This window comes from Misgurnus anguillicaudatus, chromosome 10 (genome assembly GCF_027580225.2).
Source record: "Misgurnus anguillicaudatus chromosome 10, ASM2758022v2, whole genome shotgun sequence".
NCBI classification, from domain to species: domain Eukaryota; kingdom Metazoa; phylum Chordata; class Actinopteri; order Cypriniformes; family Cobitidae; genus Misgurnus; species Misgurnus anguillicaudatus.
This window is the reverse complement of record NC_073346.2, coordinates 24,082,947-24,101,608: the sequence shown is the minus strand read 5'-3', so window position 1 is coordinate 24,101,608 and position 18,662 is coordinate 24,082,947. Positions and strand designations below refer to the sequence as shown.

At 38.2% G+C, this 18,662-nt stretch overlaps 1 protein-coding gene across 1 annotated transcript in view; it reads right to left on the bottom strand.

Moving 5' to 3' along the window:
- itga8 (integrin, alpha 8) overlaps nt 1-18,662 on the bottom strand; it is an 84,254-nt gene that overhangs the window by 24,843 nt on the left and 40,749 nt on the right. The window contains exons 15-21 of the mRNA XM_055210602.2: nt 16,798-16,905; nt 14,801-14,856; nt 11,508-11,662; nt 9,088-9,225; nt 8,790-8,857; nt 8,468-8,615; nt 6,917-7,009 (exon numbers count right to left, since the gene is read on the bottom strand). Coding sequence (XP_055066577.2) covers nt 6,917-7,009; nt 8,468-8,615; nt 8,790-8,857; nt 9,088-9,225; nt 11,508-11,662; nt 14,801-14,856; nt 16,798-16,905 — 766 coding nt within the window. The remainder of the gene's footprint in view (nt 1-6,916; nt 7,010-8,467; nt 8,616-8,789; nt 8,858-9,087; nt 9,226-11,507; nt 11,663-14,800; nt 14,857-16,797; nt 16,906-18,662) is intronic.

Sequence of the window (18,662 nt, the reverse complement as noted above, 5' to 3'; positions counted from 1 at the left end):
AATGTCTCAACAGAAATCGAGACTCATCAGACCAGGCAACATTTTTCCAGTCTTCAACTGTCCAATTTTGGTGAGCTCGTGCAAATTGTAGCCTCTTTCTCCTATTTGTAGTGGAAATGAGTGGTACCCGGTGGGGTCTTCTGCTGTTGTAGCCCATCCGCCTTAAGGTTGTGCGTGTTGTGGCTTCACAAATGCTTTGCTGCATACCTCGGTTGTAACGAGTGGTTATTTCAGTCAAAGTTGCTCTTCCATCAGCTTGAATCAGTCGGCCCATTCTCCTCTGACCTCTAGCATCAACACGGCATTTTCGCCCACAGGACTGCCACATACTGGATGTTTTTCCCTTTTCACACCATTCTTTGTAAACCCTAAAATGGTTGTGCGTGAAAATCCCAGTAACTGAGCAGATTGTGAAATACTTAGATCGGCCCGTCTGGCACCAACAACCATGCCACGCTCAAATAATCCTTTAGGTGAGTGTGTGTGTGTGTATATATATATATATATATATATATATATATATACACACACACACACACACACACACACAAATATATTTTGGGTGAACTATGCCTTAGCAGTCTGTTACAAGTGTCACTATGTAAAATGTGTTAAAAATTATTTGGATAAAGCATATTTCACAATTACTTTTTGTTCTATTCAAAACAGCACAAATGTACACATGAAAAGTATCACCACAGACCCCATACTGTATGTGCGCTGGTATTCATTCAGATAGATTACAGATTGACAATGCAAATCTGGACAGGGTGAGGTAAACCCAAACAGCATGACAAAAGAATGACCAAAATATATACGATTAAAAACAAAGATAACACAAAGAACAATGCGTGTTAAAGATGTGATTTACAGTGTCATCAGAGAGATGACACATATCAGCCCACTCCAATGGTTTCTTCATCACCCACCCTCCAAAATCTTCCTTTTCTAGGTGCAGTGGATAAAAGCTAAAGTCATTAATTGCAGCCGATTCAGATCGAATAACCCCCTAATGTGACATTAGCTACAATGGGTGGGAGTTAGTAAAACAATGACCTTATTTAATGCTTTCCATTATATAGAATGTGAAACTCCACTCATCACTAAATACTGCTGTGAGAGTAATAAAATGTTAGACTTAAATAAATGATGGCTCATGAAGGACATTTACACAGTAATATTAAAACAACTAGTGAATTTAGTCATAACGGATGAGATTCACATGAGAGACTATGAGAAATTTGGCTAACAATCAGTACCGGTAGGCTGTCTTACATACCAGACACTTAAGTGAGCCCTAAGTGAGCAATTTAAATATAAAGACGACATTAAACAACTAGCAGATTTATAATAAAAACCAAGCTACAGTAAGATCAGTTTTAAGTTAGTGGAGTGTCAGTAAAACAAAACAGGTGAGCCTTCATGTTTATATCACAGGTGTATTTGATAAATCCCATCTACGCCTTTAGACTGAATGTCTACGCTCCTGATTTTTTTTAAACACGTTAAAATACAATGGACAAAAGGCAGATTGTTAGACTCGGACTGACTGTTTAACATGTTTTGTGCAGATTGGTCTTGATGCGGTTTATTTCTGATGAATAGGCTGAACCACATGGTTATGAGTTATGTTTTATGAGCTTTGAGAGCGATGAGTTTGGAAAGTTCAGAAAAAAAAAACGCGAGAAGAAACATTTTGGTTTTTTCACAGGCCACATGGCGATTTTATTGTGTGGCAAGATTATTTAGTGATGCCGGTGATGATGGTGTGTTAGAGTTTTGTGCGTGTGGTGTGTATGTACAGTAAGTGCATTGACACTATAGGGTCCTCATTGTGCTCAATGTTAAAAATGTGACCATGTGTGTGCAAGGCAGGGGATCTGTGTCCTTGTCATTCTCTTGTGGTGGTGCCATGGTAATTTGGGCCATGTGGGTTTAACCCCGGAGGCTCCATGACGAGGCCTGTCACCATGACAACACCCCCTCCTTATCCCAAATCTGGAACATGTTAACAGGTCAGCCCGGCTCTGACAGAGCCAAACATCTCTCTCTTTCTCATTTATCTTTTTTTGCTCAATCACTCCCTCAATTTTTCCTAATTCCTTTTGTTCGGAGTCACCCTTAAATTAAAATCCCTCACATTGTGTTATTTAGCTAAATTACATTGCACATTTTCCTTAAGTCTCCATTTAAACTATAAAGCTTGGTATAATGTTCATGCAAACTAGTCAATGGATAAACATAATATAGCTAGTCCCATTTAAAAAGTTATAGACTTTTCAAATTTAAAAACAGGTTTCCCATTTACTCCCCTTAGGTCGGCCAATCAGGATTGGTCAAGATGTTGCATTTACACTCTTTGGAAAATCTTAATGAATGGCTTACTAATAATAACTTTTTCTCTGCACGATATACTAAAATTTTCACTTCCTTTCTCTTTCCCAAATTGCAGATCTTTATATTTCACATATGCCTTTTCTCCTCTCTCACCCTACTGTATACTGATACTCACAATTACTCTATGAGCTCTATTCCAAACCCACAACCAGGCTATAAAACAGACCAGTTTGACATATAAAAACATAGAGCATTGATCAGACTGACATATACGCTCAACCGTTGTAACATACGGGCAGATTTCCTTTGCTAATAATCTGCCTATTCAATAGTGATAATCTGATTTATAGTTTACGAGTGAGCATAATCTCTTGACCTGTTGTAATAAATGTAGTCATAAACCTCAGTGCCCTGCCGGCACTCTTATTGAGTTGGCACTGCGCTAGCCAAACCATTTACCAGCTTATGCATCAAATTATAGACAAATTATCTTCAATTTGCCATGCCTTTAACAAGCACGCCTATCCAAACAAACACGAAAGGAGAGAAATAAACAGACTATTAAAAACACAGGTGTGCGTTTGTATGTGCGTGTGTGGTTTAATGTATTTTAAACAGCGTGCCTTGAAATTTGCCCAATTGCTGCCCCAGACAAAATAACTTTTATGGTCACTTCAGGAACTTGAGAAAATGATGCGATATACTGTACAAACGTGTTTAAGTGCCTGAGTGACTCCATGAGAAATGCTCAATATGGATAAAATAAACATATGAAGAGGTCTTAAGCCTAACACAGTTAACCTGGTGTGCAGCGCGTACATGCGTTTTGTAGAAAGTGTGGCTTTGGACACGATTTGAAGGGTGGGATCCCCTGTTTTTAGTGTGCCTTGTTTGTTGCCATATCAATTCATTGATTAACTACCATCTCATCTGTGTATAAATAGCCCTTGTGTTTCTTTTGTCCTTTGTGCGGTATATGTAAGGAATAATTGACAACGGGCCATTGAATTATAAGAAAATAATGCACACCCAAGTTATACCGCGGGTGTGCATTATTTTCAAATAATTCAAAGGTCAGTTATTTCGCTTATACCACAGTTACCACAAACATTGCTCTGGTACCCGTTTTTAAGACATTTGACAAGTTAGGTGTGCGGTTTACTGAAAAATAATCAAAAATCATGGAACATTTCTCAGCCAATCAGAATACAGCATTCAACAGACCCGTGGTATAATTCATTGTAATGGTGTTCCTCGTGTCCCTTGTTCTCCGTGTTTTACCTTATACTGTTCTGGTCTAATAAAACTGCTGCATTTTGATCTGCTTCCTGCTTCATCTCTTCGCAACGTTACAATGTCTTCAATGCTATCAGGCTAAATTTAGCATTTGCAAATCACCGACACCCCCTTTAATTTGTTGAATTAAATGTCTGTTTGGTAAAAACAGGGTTGCAAGCTCCAACATTTAGATAATTGAATTTGGCCAATAATCAGAAACACAGATTTGCTGTTTGTTTGTGTGAGCGTGTCTGTGTTTGTAATATGGAACAGGATGTTGTGATGGGAGTGCGTCTGACTGTTTGAGGGTGTTTAACAGGTCAAGTATGTTTTGAAACCCTTGTAATTACAAACCATGCTGGGATATTTGGTTGACTGGTTGTCATGGTGACGAGTAAATAGATGGAGAGCATGTTTAGACTGAACTTCAAACTTTGTCCTAATGTGTGTTTACACCCCGCCCCCTCCACAGACACATGATCACTCCATCATTCTGATGTTTCTCTATAGACAGAGTTTCGTTTTCAAGCCTCTCATTAAAAACTTGACAGAAAGAGGTAAAAAGATGGAAAAAAGCAATGACAAGATTATAATTAGTAGGAATATGTAGTAATATTGTACTTTTGTCTAGCACAGCATGGTACAACGATACTAAGGTCATAGGTTCGATTCTCCGAAAATGGATAAACTGTTTGTGTTAAACGTCATATGAACGGACACATCTGTATAATAGCCACATTCCAGAAGAGACGCGGGGCCAGTAGGCAAGCAATTTTAGAAACATCTGGATCAGTGATGAGACACAATGGGGGGAAACATGTTTTTTTTTCCTTTGAATGGAAGATAAATTACAGAAATGTTAAGGAGTTTAATCATAACAATATCACTGTCATTTATAGATAATCCATATGGTTATACACTGCATGCTGTCTGCGAAACTTTAAACACTGCCAGTGTAAAGTGTCTGTGCGCATTATCATACAGTACAAGCACTTATCTTTGGTTTAGTAAGAGAAAGAATATTTCTCCTTTAAACTTCTTATTCTGCCGGTAGAAAAAGTTAAAGAGATGTGTGTGTGCATTTGTGTTTGTTAAATATACAGGTGTTTCATCCAGAGCTGAAAGTAAAAGTGTTGCACATCTACTGTATATATATTCCCATTCATTCATTCATTCATTCAAACATACATTCATTCATGTGTCATTCTACAGAAATGTCCACTTTTGGTATGTCAAGATGTCTTAAAATTGATTTCTTTTTCTAACATTTAAACTTAGACCACATTATTAGATTACTCTTTGACTATATGAGTACACATAAATGACAGCTTAATGATTTTTTATTTTTTTGTGTGCATGTACAAAATTATTTTTTGACACTGGTGTTATCTTTAGCAATATTAAAGGTGTTTATGAAATATTATTTATATATTTTTCAGCTTTAAAACTTATGCAGAATTCAATGCATTTAAAATTATCATCATGTCACATGTGAAAGATTTTATTTAATGTGAAAGAAAAAAAAAACACAGTAACACCAGTGACGCAACAAATCACCAGTCACTGGTGTTACTGATCTTTACTGGTGTTACCCATAAGGAAGGTAACACCAGTGACAGTAACACCAGTGACAATTTTCATGAAAACTGCATTTTACAAAATTGCTGCTGCAAAGAATCAAACCACATGTTGTCAATCATTGTATACTCACTAAATTAAGTAGTTTAATCCATTTGTATTCTATTTTTTTGCAATTCCCAAACAATAAAGGAGGTCATACCAGTGACTTCAACTAAAAGCTTCATGTGAAATCATGAGACAAATGAAAAGATTTCTGATAACTGAAAAGAGACAGTGGACTTACCATGGACTTCTCTTCATAGATCTCCAGGAAAGTGAAAGAAGGAAGTCAAGTGATGTCATCAGTGTGAATATTATTTAAAAATAAGAGTTTTTTGTTAAACGGTAACACCAGTGACACAACTCCAGGGGACCACTACTTTCATTATATGAAGAGTTTGGTTCCAAAACGAGAAAAAAATGAGTTACTGCCAAAATCAGTATTATATCAGGTCAGTAGTTAGAAGTAAATTCTTAATTTTACGCAAAATCCAATATCCGCCGTGTTATTCTGTCATCTTTTCTCCCTTTTTTCCCAAAATGTGATAAACGCCACTCCTCCTTTTTTTACAGAACGCAATAAATCCATTCCTGAAATTACAGCCCATCAGTCACGCAATGTAAACAAACAATGGCGACGCGTTGAGTACACGGAGTCCTAGTTTTCCTCATCTACTTTGTACTTCGTGATCAACAAACAAAACAAAATAATACTTTAATGGCATTGCTAAACCTGTGCTGGTTTCCTGTGACGAGAAAGAAACGTAAGCCATCAACATCTAATAATTTCCGCGAGAGGCACTCGGGTGCTTGTTCTCCCGACAGCATCAAGCTTCTCATGCTAAAACATTGACCCCAGAAGATCTTATGAAAACTTTACATTATTTTACTCAAAGTCAACAGGACTAAAAGCAGGACCAAAATATTTTACAGCTGATCGCTGTGAAAAATTTAAAGAGACGACGTCAAGTATAACCGCAGCAATGATCTTAATATAACAAAGTAAGTGTTTTGGGTAATGCCACTAATGTTTATTTTTTAATCATTGTATTCCACTAGTCAACTAAATAAATATAAAATGGTAAAGATGAATGCACATTTATACATTGATTTATTAGATTTATAGCATTTTGAAATAAAAAACTGTCATGGACTTATTGCATTTTGTGGAAAAAATAATTCGTTTGAAAATCAAGTTATGGATTTTAATTTTTTATGTTTTTATAACCTAAAGAGGCCATGTGAAAGTTTGTAACAGAAAATAGTGGTTTTCACCTTGTCACTTTCTTGGTATAGAAAACACGTTTTTACCGAAATTTGTCAAAATGGATTTATTGCGTTTTGGAACCAAAGTCTGCATATATTTTATAATATTTATTTAGCATTTTGTTTTCTAATGTAATTTACATTATATATTTGATATATATTTGATTGCATTCCTCTCTCATTACTACATCAATTCTAGATAATTAATAAAAATCAAATATTGCTACATTGATGGCTCAAGAAGGTGTAATTGTTCAAATAACATATTGTTTCATTTTAAAAGATAAAAAAAATGTGTTTTTCTGTTTTTCAAGTGTAATATTACTGTAAAGGCTAGGGACAGAAAAATAGACATTTCCGTAGAATGACCCTCATTCATTCATTCATTCAGATTGGGTAAAATTGTGTTCCTTACGCTTGTATCAGCCACCATAGGATTTCCCAGGTCACACACCACAACTCTGGTCTCATTTTCGGTCCTGTGCTCACAGTTCAGCCTTTGAAGATCCTGGGATTGAGAAAATTCCACTCTTTATTATTTATATATACACATGTGTGCTGAAAGAAAAAAATGTATCTTTCCCCAAATAATGTAGGTTGGTAAAGTGCTTGCCTAAAACACTGTGGCAGAAATGTCACATTCACGTTTAAGTCGGACTTTCTATCCATTATTTGTTTTAAAGAAAGCCATCATCTACCCATCCTTAATGTATTACCAAAACGTCAAATGTTTTTTCCCCTATGGTCAAGTTTTATCTTACCAGGGGTACCAAACACAAAATGGCGCGGTAATAAACCCCACCATTACGTGTAATGATCCTTAAAAAACAGGGCTCTGGGGGGTCAAGGGAAAAAAATTAGAGGAAGAGGAGTAAAGAAAAAACATGACGAATTCTCTGATAGTAATCACATCATAAATCAACGAAGCCCCACCTCCTGTCATTTCGTCACCCTACCCGCATCTTCACCATCTCCACATCCTCTCACCCAAACTAACAAGTCTGTTCCCTCGAGAGCCGTGCAAATCGCATTAAAAGCCACTCTCAAACACGCACAGCAATTACCAGCACTATACAGCATCTGTTAAACGAATAACTGATAGAAAACAAGCATTCGCAATCTTTTCAACAGAGCGCCAGTGTCTACTTAATAATCTGACAGGAGGAAGCTTGTTTGCCGAGAATGACTGAATGACATCAGAAGATGTGAATGAAGCTGGATGATATGAAATGAGATAAGCAGTCTGTATAATATCAGCAATATACAGTACAGCGTACACCTATAAGAAGTCTTTAATAAGAAACCTTACCCATAATTAGATCAACATTCATTGCATTCCTCTCTCATTACTACATCAAAGACCCTGCAGAGCCCATGTTTATGTTTTTAACTCCGGCCTAGAAATGGATTACAGATTTAGCATTCTGCCACGATGAATTTAGAGCGATTTACTTGTTCTGACTTGGTCGCACATGTTGGACTGTTGCACCAAACAGCAAAATGTTGTATATGTGTCTTGTATTGTTAATATTAAACACACATACATTGTTTATATGCAGTGTAATAAGTAAGAGAGAGCCCACGTAACCAAAATAAACTGCACGGTCAGAAATATGATTCATTGAGTGACTCATAATCTAAACACAAGAAAGAACCAGAGACTAAAATAGAACTAATTAACTATAAATGGAAGACATTAAACTAATGACTTTTTACTGAGTACAGTATTCATCCGGTCAGTACATTCAATCTGCTAGCTTTAGATGGATTCTGCAGACTGTTTCCACATTCGCTGATTTTGAGAGACAATTTGTGGAAATGTCCTTAATGGATTTTAAACATTGTAAAATGTGTTAAATTGGCCTGAGAGTACCACACTCTCATTGGAAGCTATAAGAGTGTAAGGAAATCGGTCGAATTATTTAATAAATGGTTCTTCCATGTCTGCTCTGTCTGTGGTGTGTACCTCACGTCTGCGCTCCACACCGATATAGTCCGCCTCTGGTGGGAGGGTCACGTGAAGCTCCGCCTCATACGCGCCCTCACCCTCATTAGCTGCATTTATGGTTAACATAAGCAAGTTGTCATCCCCAATTATAAGTTCTGTTCGGTCCCTAAAAAATGAAATGCATTTAAAATCACTCCTCAACATCAGGCTAAAATCAGGGAATTGCATGCTTTTAAAACATAAATAACTGCAAAGCTACACTGCACATTAATTAAAACAAATATACAAACAGTTGCTCTATGGCACGAATAGACATGCATAACTACCGCCATGGGCTTACATTGTAGCAGAAAGTTTGAGATCTGGGATGCACATGTTGTCTTCCCCACAGTCCAACAGGATGTTTGCCTAGGGGAAAAATACAGCAAAAATAACCAGTCTCCCATTTCGTTTCATTACAAAATGTACTGTATATCGCATTTTCATTTAACTCTGTTTACATTAGACAATGTAGATTTTTCAAAATCTACTTTCGACCCACATGTCGTGCCTTCCTTATTTATATCATGTGCCCATGAACAGATGCATGCACACAGCCAATCGCAAACAATGATAAACAGTCATTAGTGAATGCTAACCTGCTCGTGGTGGAAGGTCTTGCTGTAGTAATCCAAAATGGGCCGCAGCTGTAATCCAGGGGGAGAGGAGTTCTGATCCAGACTGTAGTTCAATGCCACGCTTATGGGACTCAGTTTATCCCTAAACTCGCCTTCATCCTAAATATAAACAGAAAAGCAGAGAGTTGAAGTAAATAAGAAGAAACACTAACCATTCTATGCTAGTATATTCCTTAAAGGGACATTCCACTTTTTTTGAAAATATGCTAATTTACCACCTCCCCTAGAGTTAAACATTTGATTCTTACCGTTCTGAAATTCATTCAGCTGATCTCTGGGTCTAGCGTTAGCACTTTTATCATAATAATCAAGGACTTTGCTGATGTAACATGGCTGCGGCAGGCGTAGTGATGTTGCGCACTGCCCGAAAATGGTCCCCTGCCATTGAAAGGAACCAAGGGGACTATTCTGGGCAGTGCGTAATATCACTACGCCTGCTGCACCCATGTTACATCAGCAAAGTCACTGATTATTACGCAATTTAGAAAGTATAGTTCCTAGCCATATTGGCCTAGAAAATCGCAGCTTTTAAATTTCTGTCGGTCTTAGTACACGATGTAACTACAGAAGAGTTAAGTTTTAAATTGGAAAAATATCGAAACTATTTGGTTATTTTTAGAGCGATGCTAATGGTCTAATCAGATTCAATGGATTGTGCTAAGCTATGCTAAAAGTGCTAGCGCCAGACCCGGAGATCAGCTGAATGGATTCCAAAATGGTAAATATCAAATGTTTCACTCGATGAGAGCTGGAAAATTAGCATATTTTCAAAAAAAAATGGAATGTCCCTTTAAGCATAACAAAATTAGCTTATATATATATATATATATATATATATATATATATATATATATATATATATATATACATACATTGATTGTACAGTAATTATAGACATGAAAATGGACCAAAAACGTTTAGGTTAATCCAGGATTAGGCCTTATTTATATTAGGACATTTTAAGAAGTTTTTACAAGCATACACTACAAAAAACACTTACTTGAGACAAAACAATGTCACCCATATAAAACAATTAGTTAAGACAAGGTGATTTAAAATTAAAGCAGCTCAAGTATGAATTTTAATCTGGGTCTAGGATAAGACCTTTCCTGGAAACCGCCCCATGATGTCCCACACAGTGTTTTGTCCAATTAAATACCTTCTACAATGAAAACATCTTTATTTTAAATGTTATTGACCAGCATGCACTGTAAACACAAGCTGTAACATACAGTTAGAAAATCCCTTTGGCTATTTAAAAGAGGGACATATCGTATTTAATCAGACATAACACAGTTAGCACAGGACTAAAAATGCACATGATTCATGATTTCTTTAAAGGGGCCATTTCACAAGACTTTTTTAAGATGTCAAATAAATCTTTGTTGTCCCCAGAGTACATATGTGAAGGTTTATCTCAAAATATCATACAGACAATTTATTATAGCAAGTGCAACATGCAAATTATCTGATCTCTGCACTAAATTGCAGTGCCGTGGTTGGATAGTGCAGATTAAGGGGCGGTATTATCCCTTTCTGACATCACAAGGTGAGCCAAATTTCAATGACCTATTTTTTACATGCATGTGGAGAATGGTTCAGAGTCCTGCACGGGTCCATTTTTGGAGACCTGCCCTCGCCCGTACCCGCAAAGATCAGCACCAGATCCGACCCGTCACCCGTGATAATATCAAAATTAAATCTGCACCCGCCCGGACCCGTTAATATTTGGCCCGTTACCTGACCCGTACCCGCATAAATCACACACACTAAAATCATTCCAATTAAAGTGCTTGATTTTTTATCACAATCCACCCGTTTTAGACACTTTTATGCGGGTATCCGCGGGTACTTTAGAAAGCCAAAAACAGTAAAAAATTAAGCTTCAAGGAATTGAGACAATGTGTTTATGTTTCTGAATAGTAAAGCACAGATTCATGGAGGAAATCTTGTTTATGAACACTTCGGCAGCCGGTTGTGCAGAGTAATAAGACATTTTATATGGTTTACAATCTTAATGTTAATATTATTAACCAAACATTTCTGTTCTCACGCTTTACACTTGCCATTTATCTTACTGATGTGCTATTTTGCCTGTGACTATCATCAAATTGGATTGGATTATTAAATACCCAAAACTTAATTAAATTCATAAGTATAGAAGAACTGCTTAGTGTCATGTTTATAAGAGTGTCATGAAGAGGTGAAAATCTATTAATTTATTTGATCCAGATGAGCTGTGTTGTATTAGGAGCTTAGTTTGGCTCACAATTAACTTTCCCATGATTTCAATTATATCAAAAAGATAAAACAAGAATGTTTCATGAGGAACAATCCCAGCCTTGCAAAGGTTTGTGCTAAATGTGTACGATAAGACTGACCCTTAGATAAACTGAGTAGTTGTGGCAATGTTGCCGGTCCCCTTGACCCAGGACAAGGTTTTGGGTTCGGTGATGCAGGTGAGAGTCCATGAACAAGATTCTCTTCACTGCTCCACGCTGCTTCAGCCAATCCAACTGCAGGTCCATTCTCAAAGCTGAAAGACAAACATAACCACCCTATTGTTAGTTCTGCCTCCAAGCACTCAATCCCTGCAATTTCTCCCTGGACCAAACACGTCATTTGGACCACAAAAATAGCAAGTTTTTAAGATTAATCACCGTGGCTTCTGAACAACACACAACAGATTCCAACAAACATGCGGCCTCACACGCACAGAAACACATTCAGTCACACCTGTTCTTCGTCATGTCCAAAACTGTAAGCAGTTCGTTTTTAGCAGACCTCTTTTGAAAAGTGCTGAGAAAGTGGCTTTTATTGCCTGTTGGTGTAACTGAGCTTGGCACCTTTTCCATTTTAGCCATTATAAGGACCATTTACACACAGATGTTCAACAAGTGCTAAGACATACCTGCATGCAAACAAATCAAGTGCTTGTAAAAAGCATATTGTATTTGATAGTGAATAACAAAAACGTTTCCATACATTACAGCAAGTACCAGGAGACGATAGCTATTGGATGATTAAAGCTTTTGTTGCCTGTACAATAAACCTAGCAAAGGTGGGGTTTGGTAAAATCCTATTCATTTTATCTCTATAAAAGTTTTTTTATAATATACGATAGTATAAAGTTTCAGGATGGAAACTTAAGTCTTAGTCAATATTAAAGATAAATCACAAAAAACAAATTTAGCTGAGTTTTCAAAGGCATTTGTAGTTTGTTTAAAAAATGGCTTATTGGATAATATCCAATTAATTATCTAGGTTAAATGTCAACACTCTTTTGAAAAAGCCAAACATCTTTAATATATGGAGAAACACAAAAAAATTATTTGTTAATTTAATACACCAGTTTAGTCAAATGAAATGCATTTAAAGTCCCTCTGTAGTCAATAATTTTATCACTTAAAACTCATCTTTGAACAGTGACGGCTTGTGACTGCTTCTCCGAGGGGCGCAAATTCAAAATATGTATCTCGGAGTGTCATGTGTGTTGCTCGTGTTTTCAAAATATGTGTTTGTTACGTCATGTGAACCATGTTCATCACGTGTTATGTCAAAGTAAGTGCCTGCTGCACACGTGTCAAAACCATTTATAATAAAAGAGACGCTCACGTTCACAAAATACACGCAAGACACTCCCTTAACAGTAAACTCTGGTTATGCACGAGATTATGCGAGTATCTGGCAAACGCGAGTGTCTCTTTTATCATAAACCCTTTAGACGCATCTGCAGCAGACACTTATTTTGATAAGACACGTGATGCACATAGGTTCAGTCAACGCGCCGAACACACATTTTCAAATTACGAACCACACACAGGATGGACTACATACATGTTGTGACAGACTTCGCATCGTGTGCCCTCAAAAAAAGAAGCCACCGGCCTCCAGTGTTTTTGAATATCATAATAGCATATGTACAAGTTTTTTTCCTGTGACAGTAATTTCTATGCTTTATAAAAGCTTTAATGTAACGCTAGTTAGAGTTGCGAAGTTATTAGTTGTTAGTTGCGAATTAGTCCATCTCCACTCAATTGCAGCAGCTCAGACCATAGATATATATGTACATACACTCACCTAAAGGATTATTAGGAACACCATACTAATACTGTGTTTGATCCCCTTTCGCCTTCAGAACTGCCTTAATTCTACGTGGCATTGATTCAACAAGGTGCTGAAGCATTCTTTAGAAATGTTGGCCCATATTGATAGGATAGCATCTTGTAGTTGATGGAGATTTGTGGGATGCACATCCAGGACACGAAGCTCCAGTTCCACCACATCCCAAAGATGCTCTATTGGGTTGAGATCTGGTGACTGTGGGGGCCATTTTAGTACAGTGAACTCATTGTCATGTTCAAGAAAAATATTTGAAATGATTTGAGCTTTGTGACATGGTGCATTATCCTGCTGGAAGTAGCCATCAGAGGATGGGTACATGGTGGTCATAAAGGGATAGAAACAATGCTCAGGTAGGCCGTGGCATTTAAATGATGCCCAATTGGCACTAAGGGGCCTAAAGTGTGCCAAGAAAACAGCCCCCACACCATTAAACCACCACCATCAGCCTGCACAGTGTTAACAAGGAATGGATGGATCCATGTTTTCATTCTGTTTACGCCAGATTTTGACTCTACCATCTGAATGTCTCAACAGAAATCGAGACTCATCAGACCAGGCAACATTTTTTTCTGTCTTCACTGTCCAATTTTGGTGAGATTGTGCAAACTGTAGCCTCTTTTTCCTAATTGTAGTGGAGATGAGTTGTACCCGGTGGGGTCTTCTGCTGTTGTAGCCCATCCACCTCAAGGTTGTGCGTGTTGTGGCTTCACAAATGCTTTGCTGCATACCTCGGTTGTAATGAGTGGTTATGTCAGTCAAAGTTGCGCTTCTATTAGCTTGAATCAGTCGGCCCATTCTCCTCTGATCTCTAGCATCAACAAGGCATTTTTACCCACAGGACTGCCGCATACTGGATGTTTTACCCTTTTCACACCATTCTTTGTAAACCCTAGAAATGGTTGTGCGTGAAAATCCCAGTAACTGAGCAGATTGTGAAATACTCAGACCGGCCCGTCTGGCACCAACAACCATGCCCTCCTCAAAATTGCTCAAATCACCTTTCATTCCCATTCTGACAATCAGTTTCGGAGTTCAGGAGATTGTCTTGACCAGGACCACACCCCTAAATGCATTAAAGCAACTGCCATGTAATTGGTTGCTTAAATAATTGCATTAATGAGAAATTGAACAGGTGTTCCTAATAATCCTTTAGGTGAGTGTAGATGCTACATTCATCAGTTTCAGACATAGCACTTATGTTAGCAGGTAAGAGCATTCACACAGCACATGTGAGCAGCGTTTGATGGCGTCACAGAAGTAGAGGAGTGGAGCTGAAGCAGCATTGCTGCAATGGTTTCAGTGCTGAGTCTATGCATCCATTCATAATATAACTATGTTTAACTGTGTTGATGTGATTGGTTACAGGTTTGTGGCTTTGAAAACCGGTGATTTTAAACCGTGATAATGAAACTGTCTCCAATTTTATGGAGAAAATACTCCGCAATGGTTGCACATGGTTTGCATTAAAGCATATTAAAAACAACATATAGACATAAACAACAATAAAAACTTGATTTTCACGACAGGGAGACAAAAATTATGCACTTACCTACATAATCAGGAATTCCAATCCCAGAGATCGTAGCACACACATTTACTGATAGACTGAAAAAAAAATGGAGAGAAAAAATTCAGTACAGCTTAACTCGATCTAAAAGAAATGACAACATAAAAGCAGTGTTTAGATTTTGGAGATGCTTGTGTTAGTAAAGTGTTTATGCACTATATCACTGTATGTAGCTGAATGGAAACGTGGTACGCTGAGAGATTCTGTTGCCCTCAATTTTTAATGACTTAATTGAATTTGCCTCCACTCTATTAGCCTCTTTTCCAGCCTTATCTCTCCATCTCTCCCTCTTCCTCTCCCTATTAGTCTGCTAATAGAGGCCACCAATTAGAGCAACCCAAGAAATAGCCAAAACAACTTCCTGTTCCTGTCTGAAAATGGGGTGAAGGGAAAAAATCTCTCTCTCTTTCTCTCTCTCTCTCGTTAAATATCTTAGGAACATTCTGAAACCCTCAGTTATATGAAACGTTACTAGATGTTACTTAAAGTCTAATTGTCAAACTCCCACACACTCTTATCAAATATCAGCATGCAACAGGACGTTCCCAACTTTGTCTCGCACAATTTATTAGCTGGAATCTAAAGAAGGCAATTCGGTTGCCGTAGGGCTCTGTTTAAAACCACCCCACCACTGCCAAAGCAACACAAATAAACCAGGCCTGAAGATTTGCATTGCGCGATTTCATCGCGAGACACACGCATACGTTACACCCCCAGAAATGAATGTTTTAAATTAAACACTTATTCTAGCATGCTCGCACCTCGCCAGCTGGTGCTTAACAACTTTATTTCCGTTCTGTGGAACCTGTAATGATATCTGTGCTTGGGGATTTACGAAAGCAGTCTTAATGGCCCAAAGGGCCAATTCTACGCATAGCATTGCATGCAACCTAAATATGTCTAATCAGAAACACCCCATTAGCCCCCCTCTGCACAGACACACTCACACTTACACAGCATTAAGCATGTCTGAGTTTAAATGAGTGATAAACGGCAAAATGTTGTGCTTCGCATACAACACGGAATACCCATGAGGCCCGGACTGATGCGGTCCAGCATTGTGCATTGTGTTCCAACCATAGAAACCCTGTCATGACCCCTCCAGGTAGTACTCCTAGGTTTTAAACAGCATAGCAAAATATTGAAGAAGTGTGTGCGCTGTACAGAAAGAGTGTGCGTGTGTGTTCATGGCATGTATATTTAGGAAAGGAAGTAGGCTTTCTGCATTATTCAATGATGCCTCCTTAGTACTTTTCCCAAGGGTAGACACAATGCATAATAACACAGGCCTGTGCACATACACACACTCAAATGCCCGGAGGTTGACCCCCAACCCCTGTCTTGACCCCAGTGGAACCTCTTTTACCCCACAACCCTTCTGTCATCGGTAATCTCTGCCCACGTTCTGTTTCGTTTTGTCTCTGTTTCCCCCTGTGAGTCTCCTTGTGCGTCTCTATGTCTAAACAGACATTACCTTCATTTTGCTAAGCTACTCTCATGTTATTGCACTTCAGTTCGTCCTTATGTCCTTTCTTCCCAACGCCAACACTAACACATAGGCACATGCGGCCTGAGCGGCCAAACAGATCTAGTTTGTTTACAGTCAGGGGGCCTATGACTAGCTGTAGCACACAATATTCATCTACGTAACGTTTTACATGTTGGGTTGTGTGCGTTTTTGTGTGGCTTGAAAGAATGCACGGAGACTTCCAGAAACACTTAGTTTTACCACAGAGAAGAAAAAAACTGCTGTAATGTGGCAGTAGAGACCACATGGCTTTTAAACCTCCCAGTCAGCCGTAGCTCCTCGGCCCAGCATGCATTTTTCTACCAATAACAAGCGATGAACATATCTGTCCTAACAGCTAAACACTTATTGAAACAGGGACAGAGTGTATTAAAAGCTTAAGTGTATACATTTGACATAAAGCACATAGTATGAGTGTTGCCCATACTATGTGTCAGGGCCAAAGACTTACCAGGTGACCATGTCATCAGAATTGGGCATGCGGCAGGATTTGTCTTCGGGGTTAAGAATTCTGGGTGTCAAAATCAGCTGAGCGTCCACTCTGACCACCGGTCGTGATCTAGCATAAAGGAGTAATGAACAATGGGAATAACATCACAAAAAAATAAAAACACACTGATATATGGGTCAAAACCATAGACTGTAAGAAATATGGATGTAGTGTCCATGACATCATCCATTGGTTTGTGAAGAGCATTTTTGAAGCTTAAAGTAGCCGCTGCTGCCTGCCGTCGCCATCTTGGCCCCGCGTCACCGCGTATCACTCGCGGATAAACGAAAAGGGGTAAAGAGGTGGGACATGGGTGAAGCTGAAGTGGCTGGTTGCTAAAATCAGTTTAAATCACTTTCGTAATGGCTTCATCAGAGAGATCGGACAACATGATCTCACAAAGTTCTGTGGGATAGTCACAGAATTTTTCGCTCATTTTTCCGTGGCATTCTCACGGATCTCCGCATTTTTTCTTTTCCGTGGCATTCTCACGGATTGGTTACTCAACTGCTTTTTCCTATTTTCAAACCATTGTCACTTCGGTTTAGGGTTTGATTTGGTGTTTGCGTTATTATGTCACTTTAAGTATTGGTTTATACAATTTTTTCTGATGCATTTTTTTTATATTTTCTAAACTTTAAACAATTGTCGCCTGCAGTTGGGGTTAGAGTTGGGTTTGGGTAGGGATATAATTTATGTAAATCTAACCCTAAACCAAAGCGACAATGGTAAGAAAATAGGACAAAACAGTTGAGTAACCAATCCGTGAGAATGCCACGGAAAAGAAAATCGATGGCAGGGCCACGTAAAAATGCGGAGATCCGTGAGAATGCCACGGAAAAATGAGCAAAAAATTCTGTGACAATGCCACGGAAATTCGTGAGATCGGGTTGGATCGGAAGGTTGCCCCTCGGTCAAAACACAATACTGGTCAAGGCCAGCTGGTAACATGGACCATTTATCTAAAAACCAGTACTATCTGCAAGTTAGATTTTTTATTTTTTGAACAACTGCCATTATGAGTAGTTAGTATTTGTAATTAGTAGTGACCAAAAGTAATGTTGGGGGGATATGTACAACATTTGCTTTTAATGCCTCCTGGGGGTCCACAAAATAATTTATAAATGATAAAATTGTGCTGTATTGTTAAATCGATGCCATAGAACAGAAGTATTCAATTGGCGGGTCGTAAGACGCAGTCAACCCTTAAAAACTTTCCCTTTTTGAGATTTTAAAATTGTAGAGTTTGCCTTTATAAACATATGCTGCGTGTAATTTTTTGCCAACCCATTCTTCTCAATTTTGAGCTTTGGTTTACACTTCAAACACACCAATGCAACATGCATACAAAAATTTTAATGCATCTTTAAAAAATATTTGAATACAACAATATCCATTCTTCAAAGAGCACCTATTCTCCGATTCACGTTTTTACATTTCCTTTGGTGTGTAAGTGTGTATTAGTACATGTTAACGATATGCAAAAGGTACAAACCCCAAAGTAAACAATGACGCGAGTTATCGTCTGCATCGTAAATCTCTTTTCTTGGACTACAACAAACACACAGATTGTAGGCAACAGTTTACTTTCTGGGATTGGTGATGTAGTAAAGACCGACATTATCATAATTCCTCCCGCTTCGGACTCACAGCCTGTAAGTTAACTCCTGTTAGCATTGAATTGTAAGCGAATCTTTCAAACATGGTAAGGAGCGTCACGTTTCCGGCTGACGTCAGAGGTATTAAGGCCAATCACAACGTACAGATTAGTAGGCCAATCAGGGCAAAGAGCTTTTTAGTGAAATCTGGAGCTACAAAAATGTATG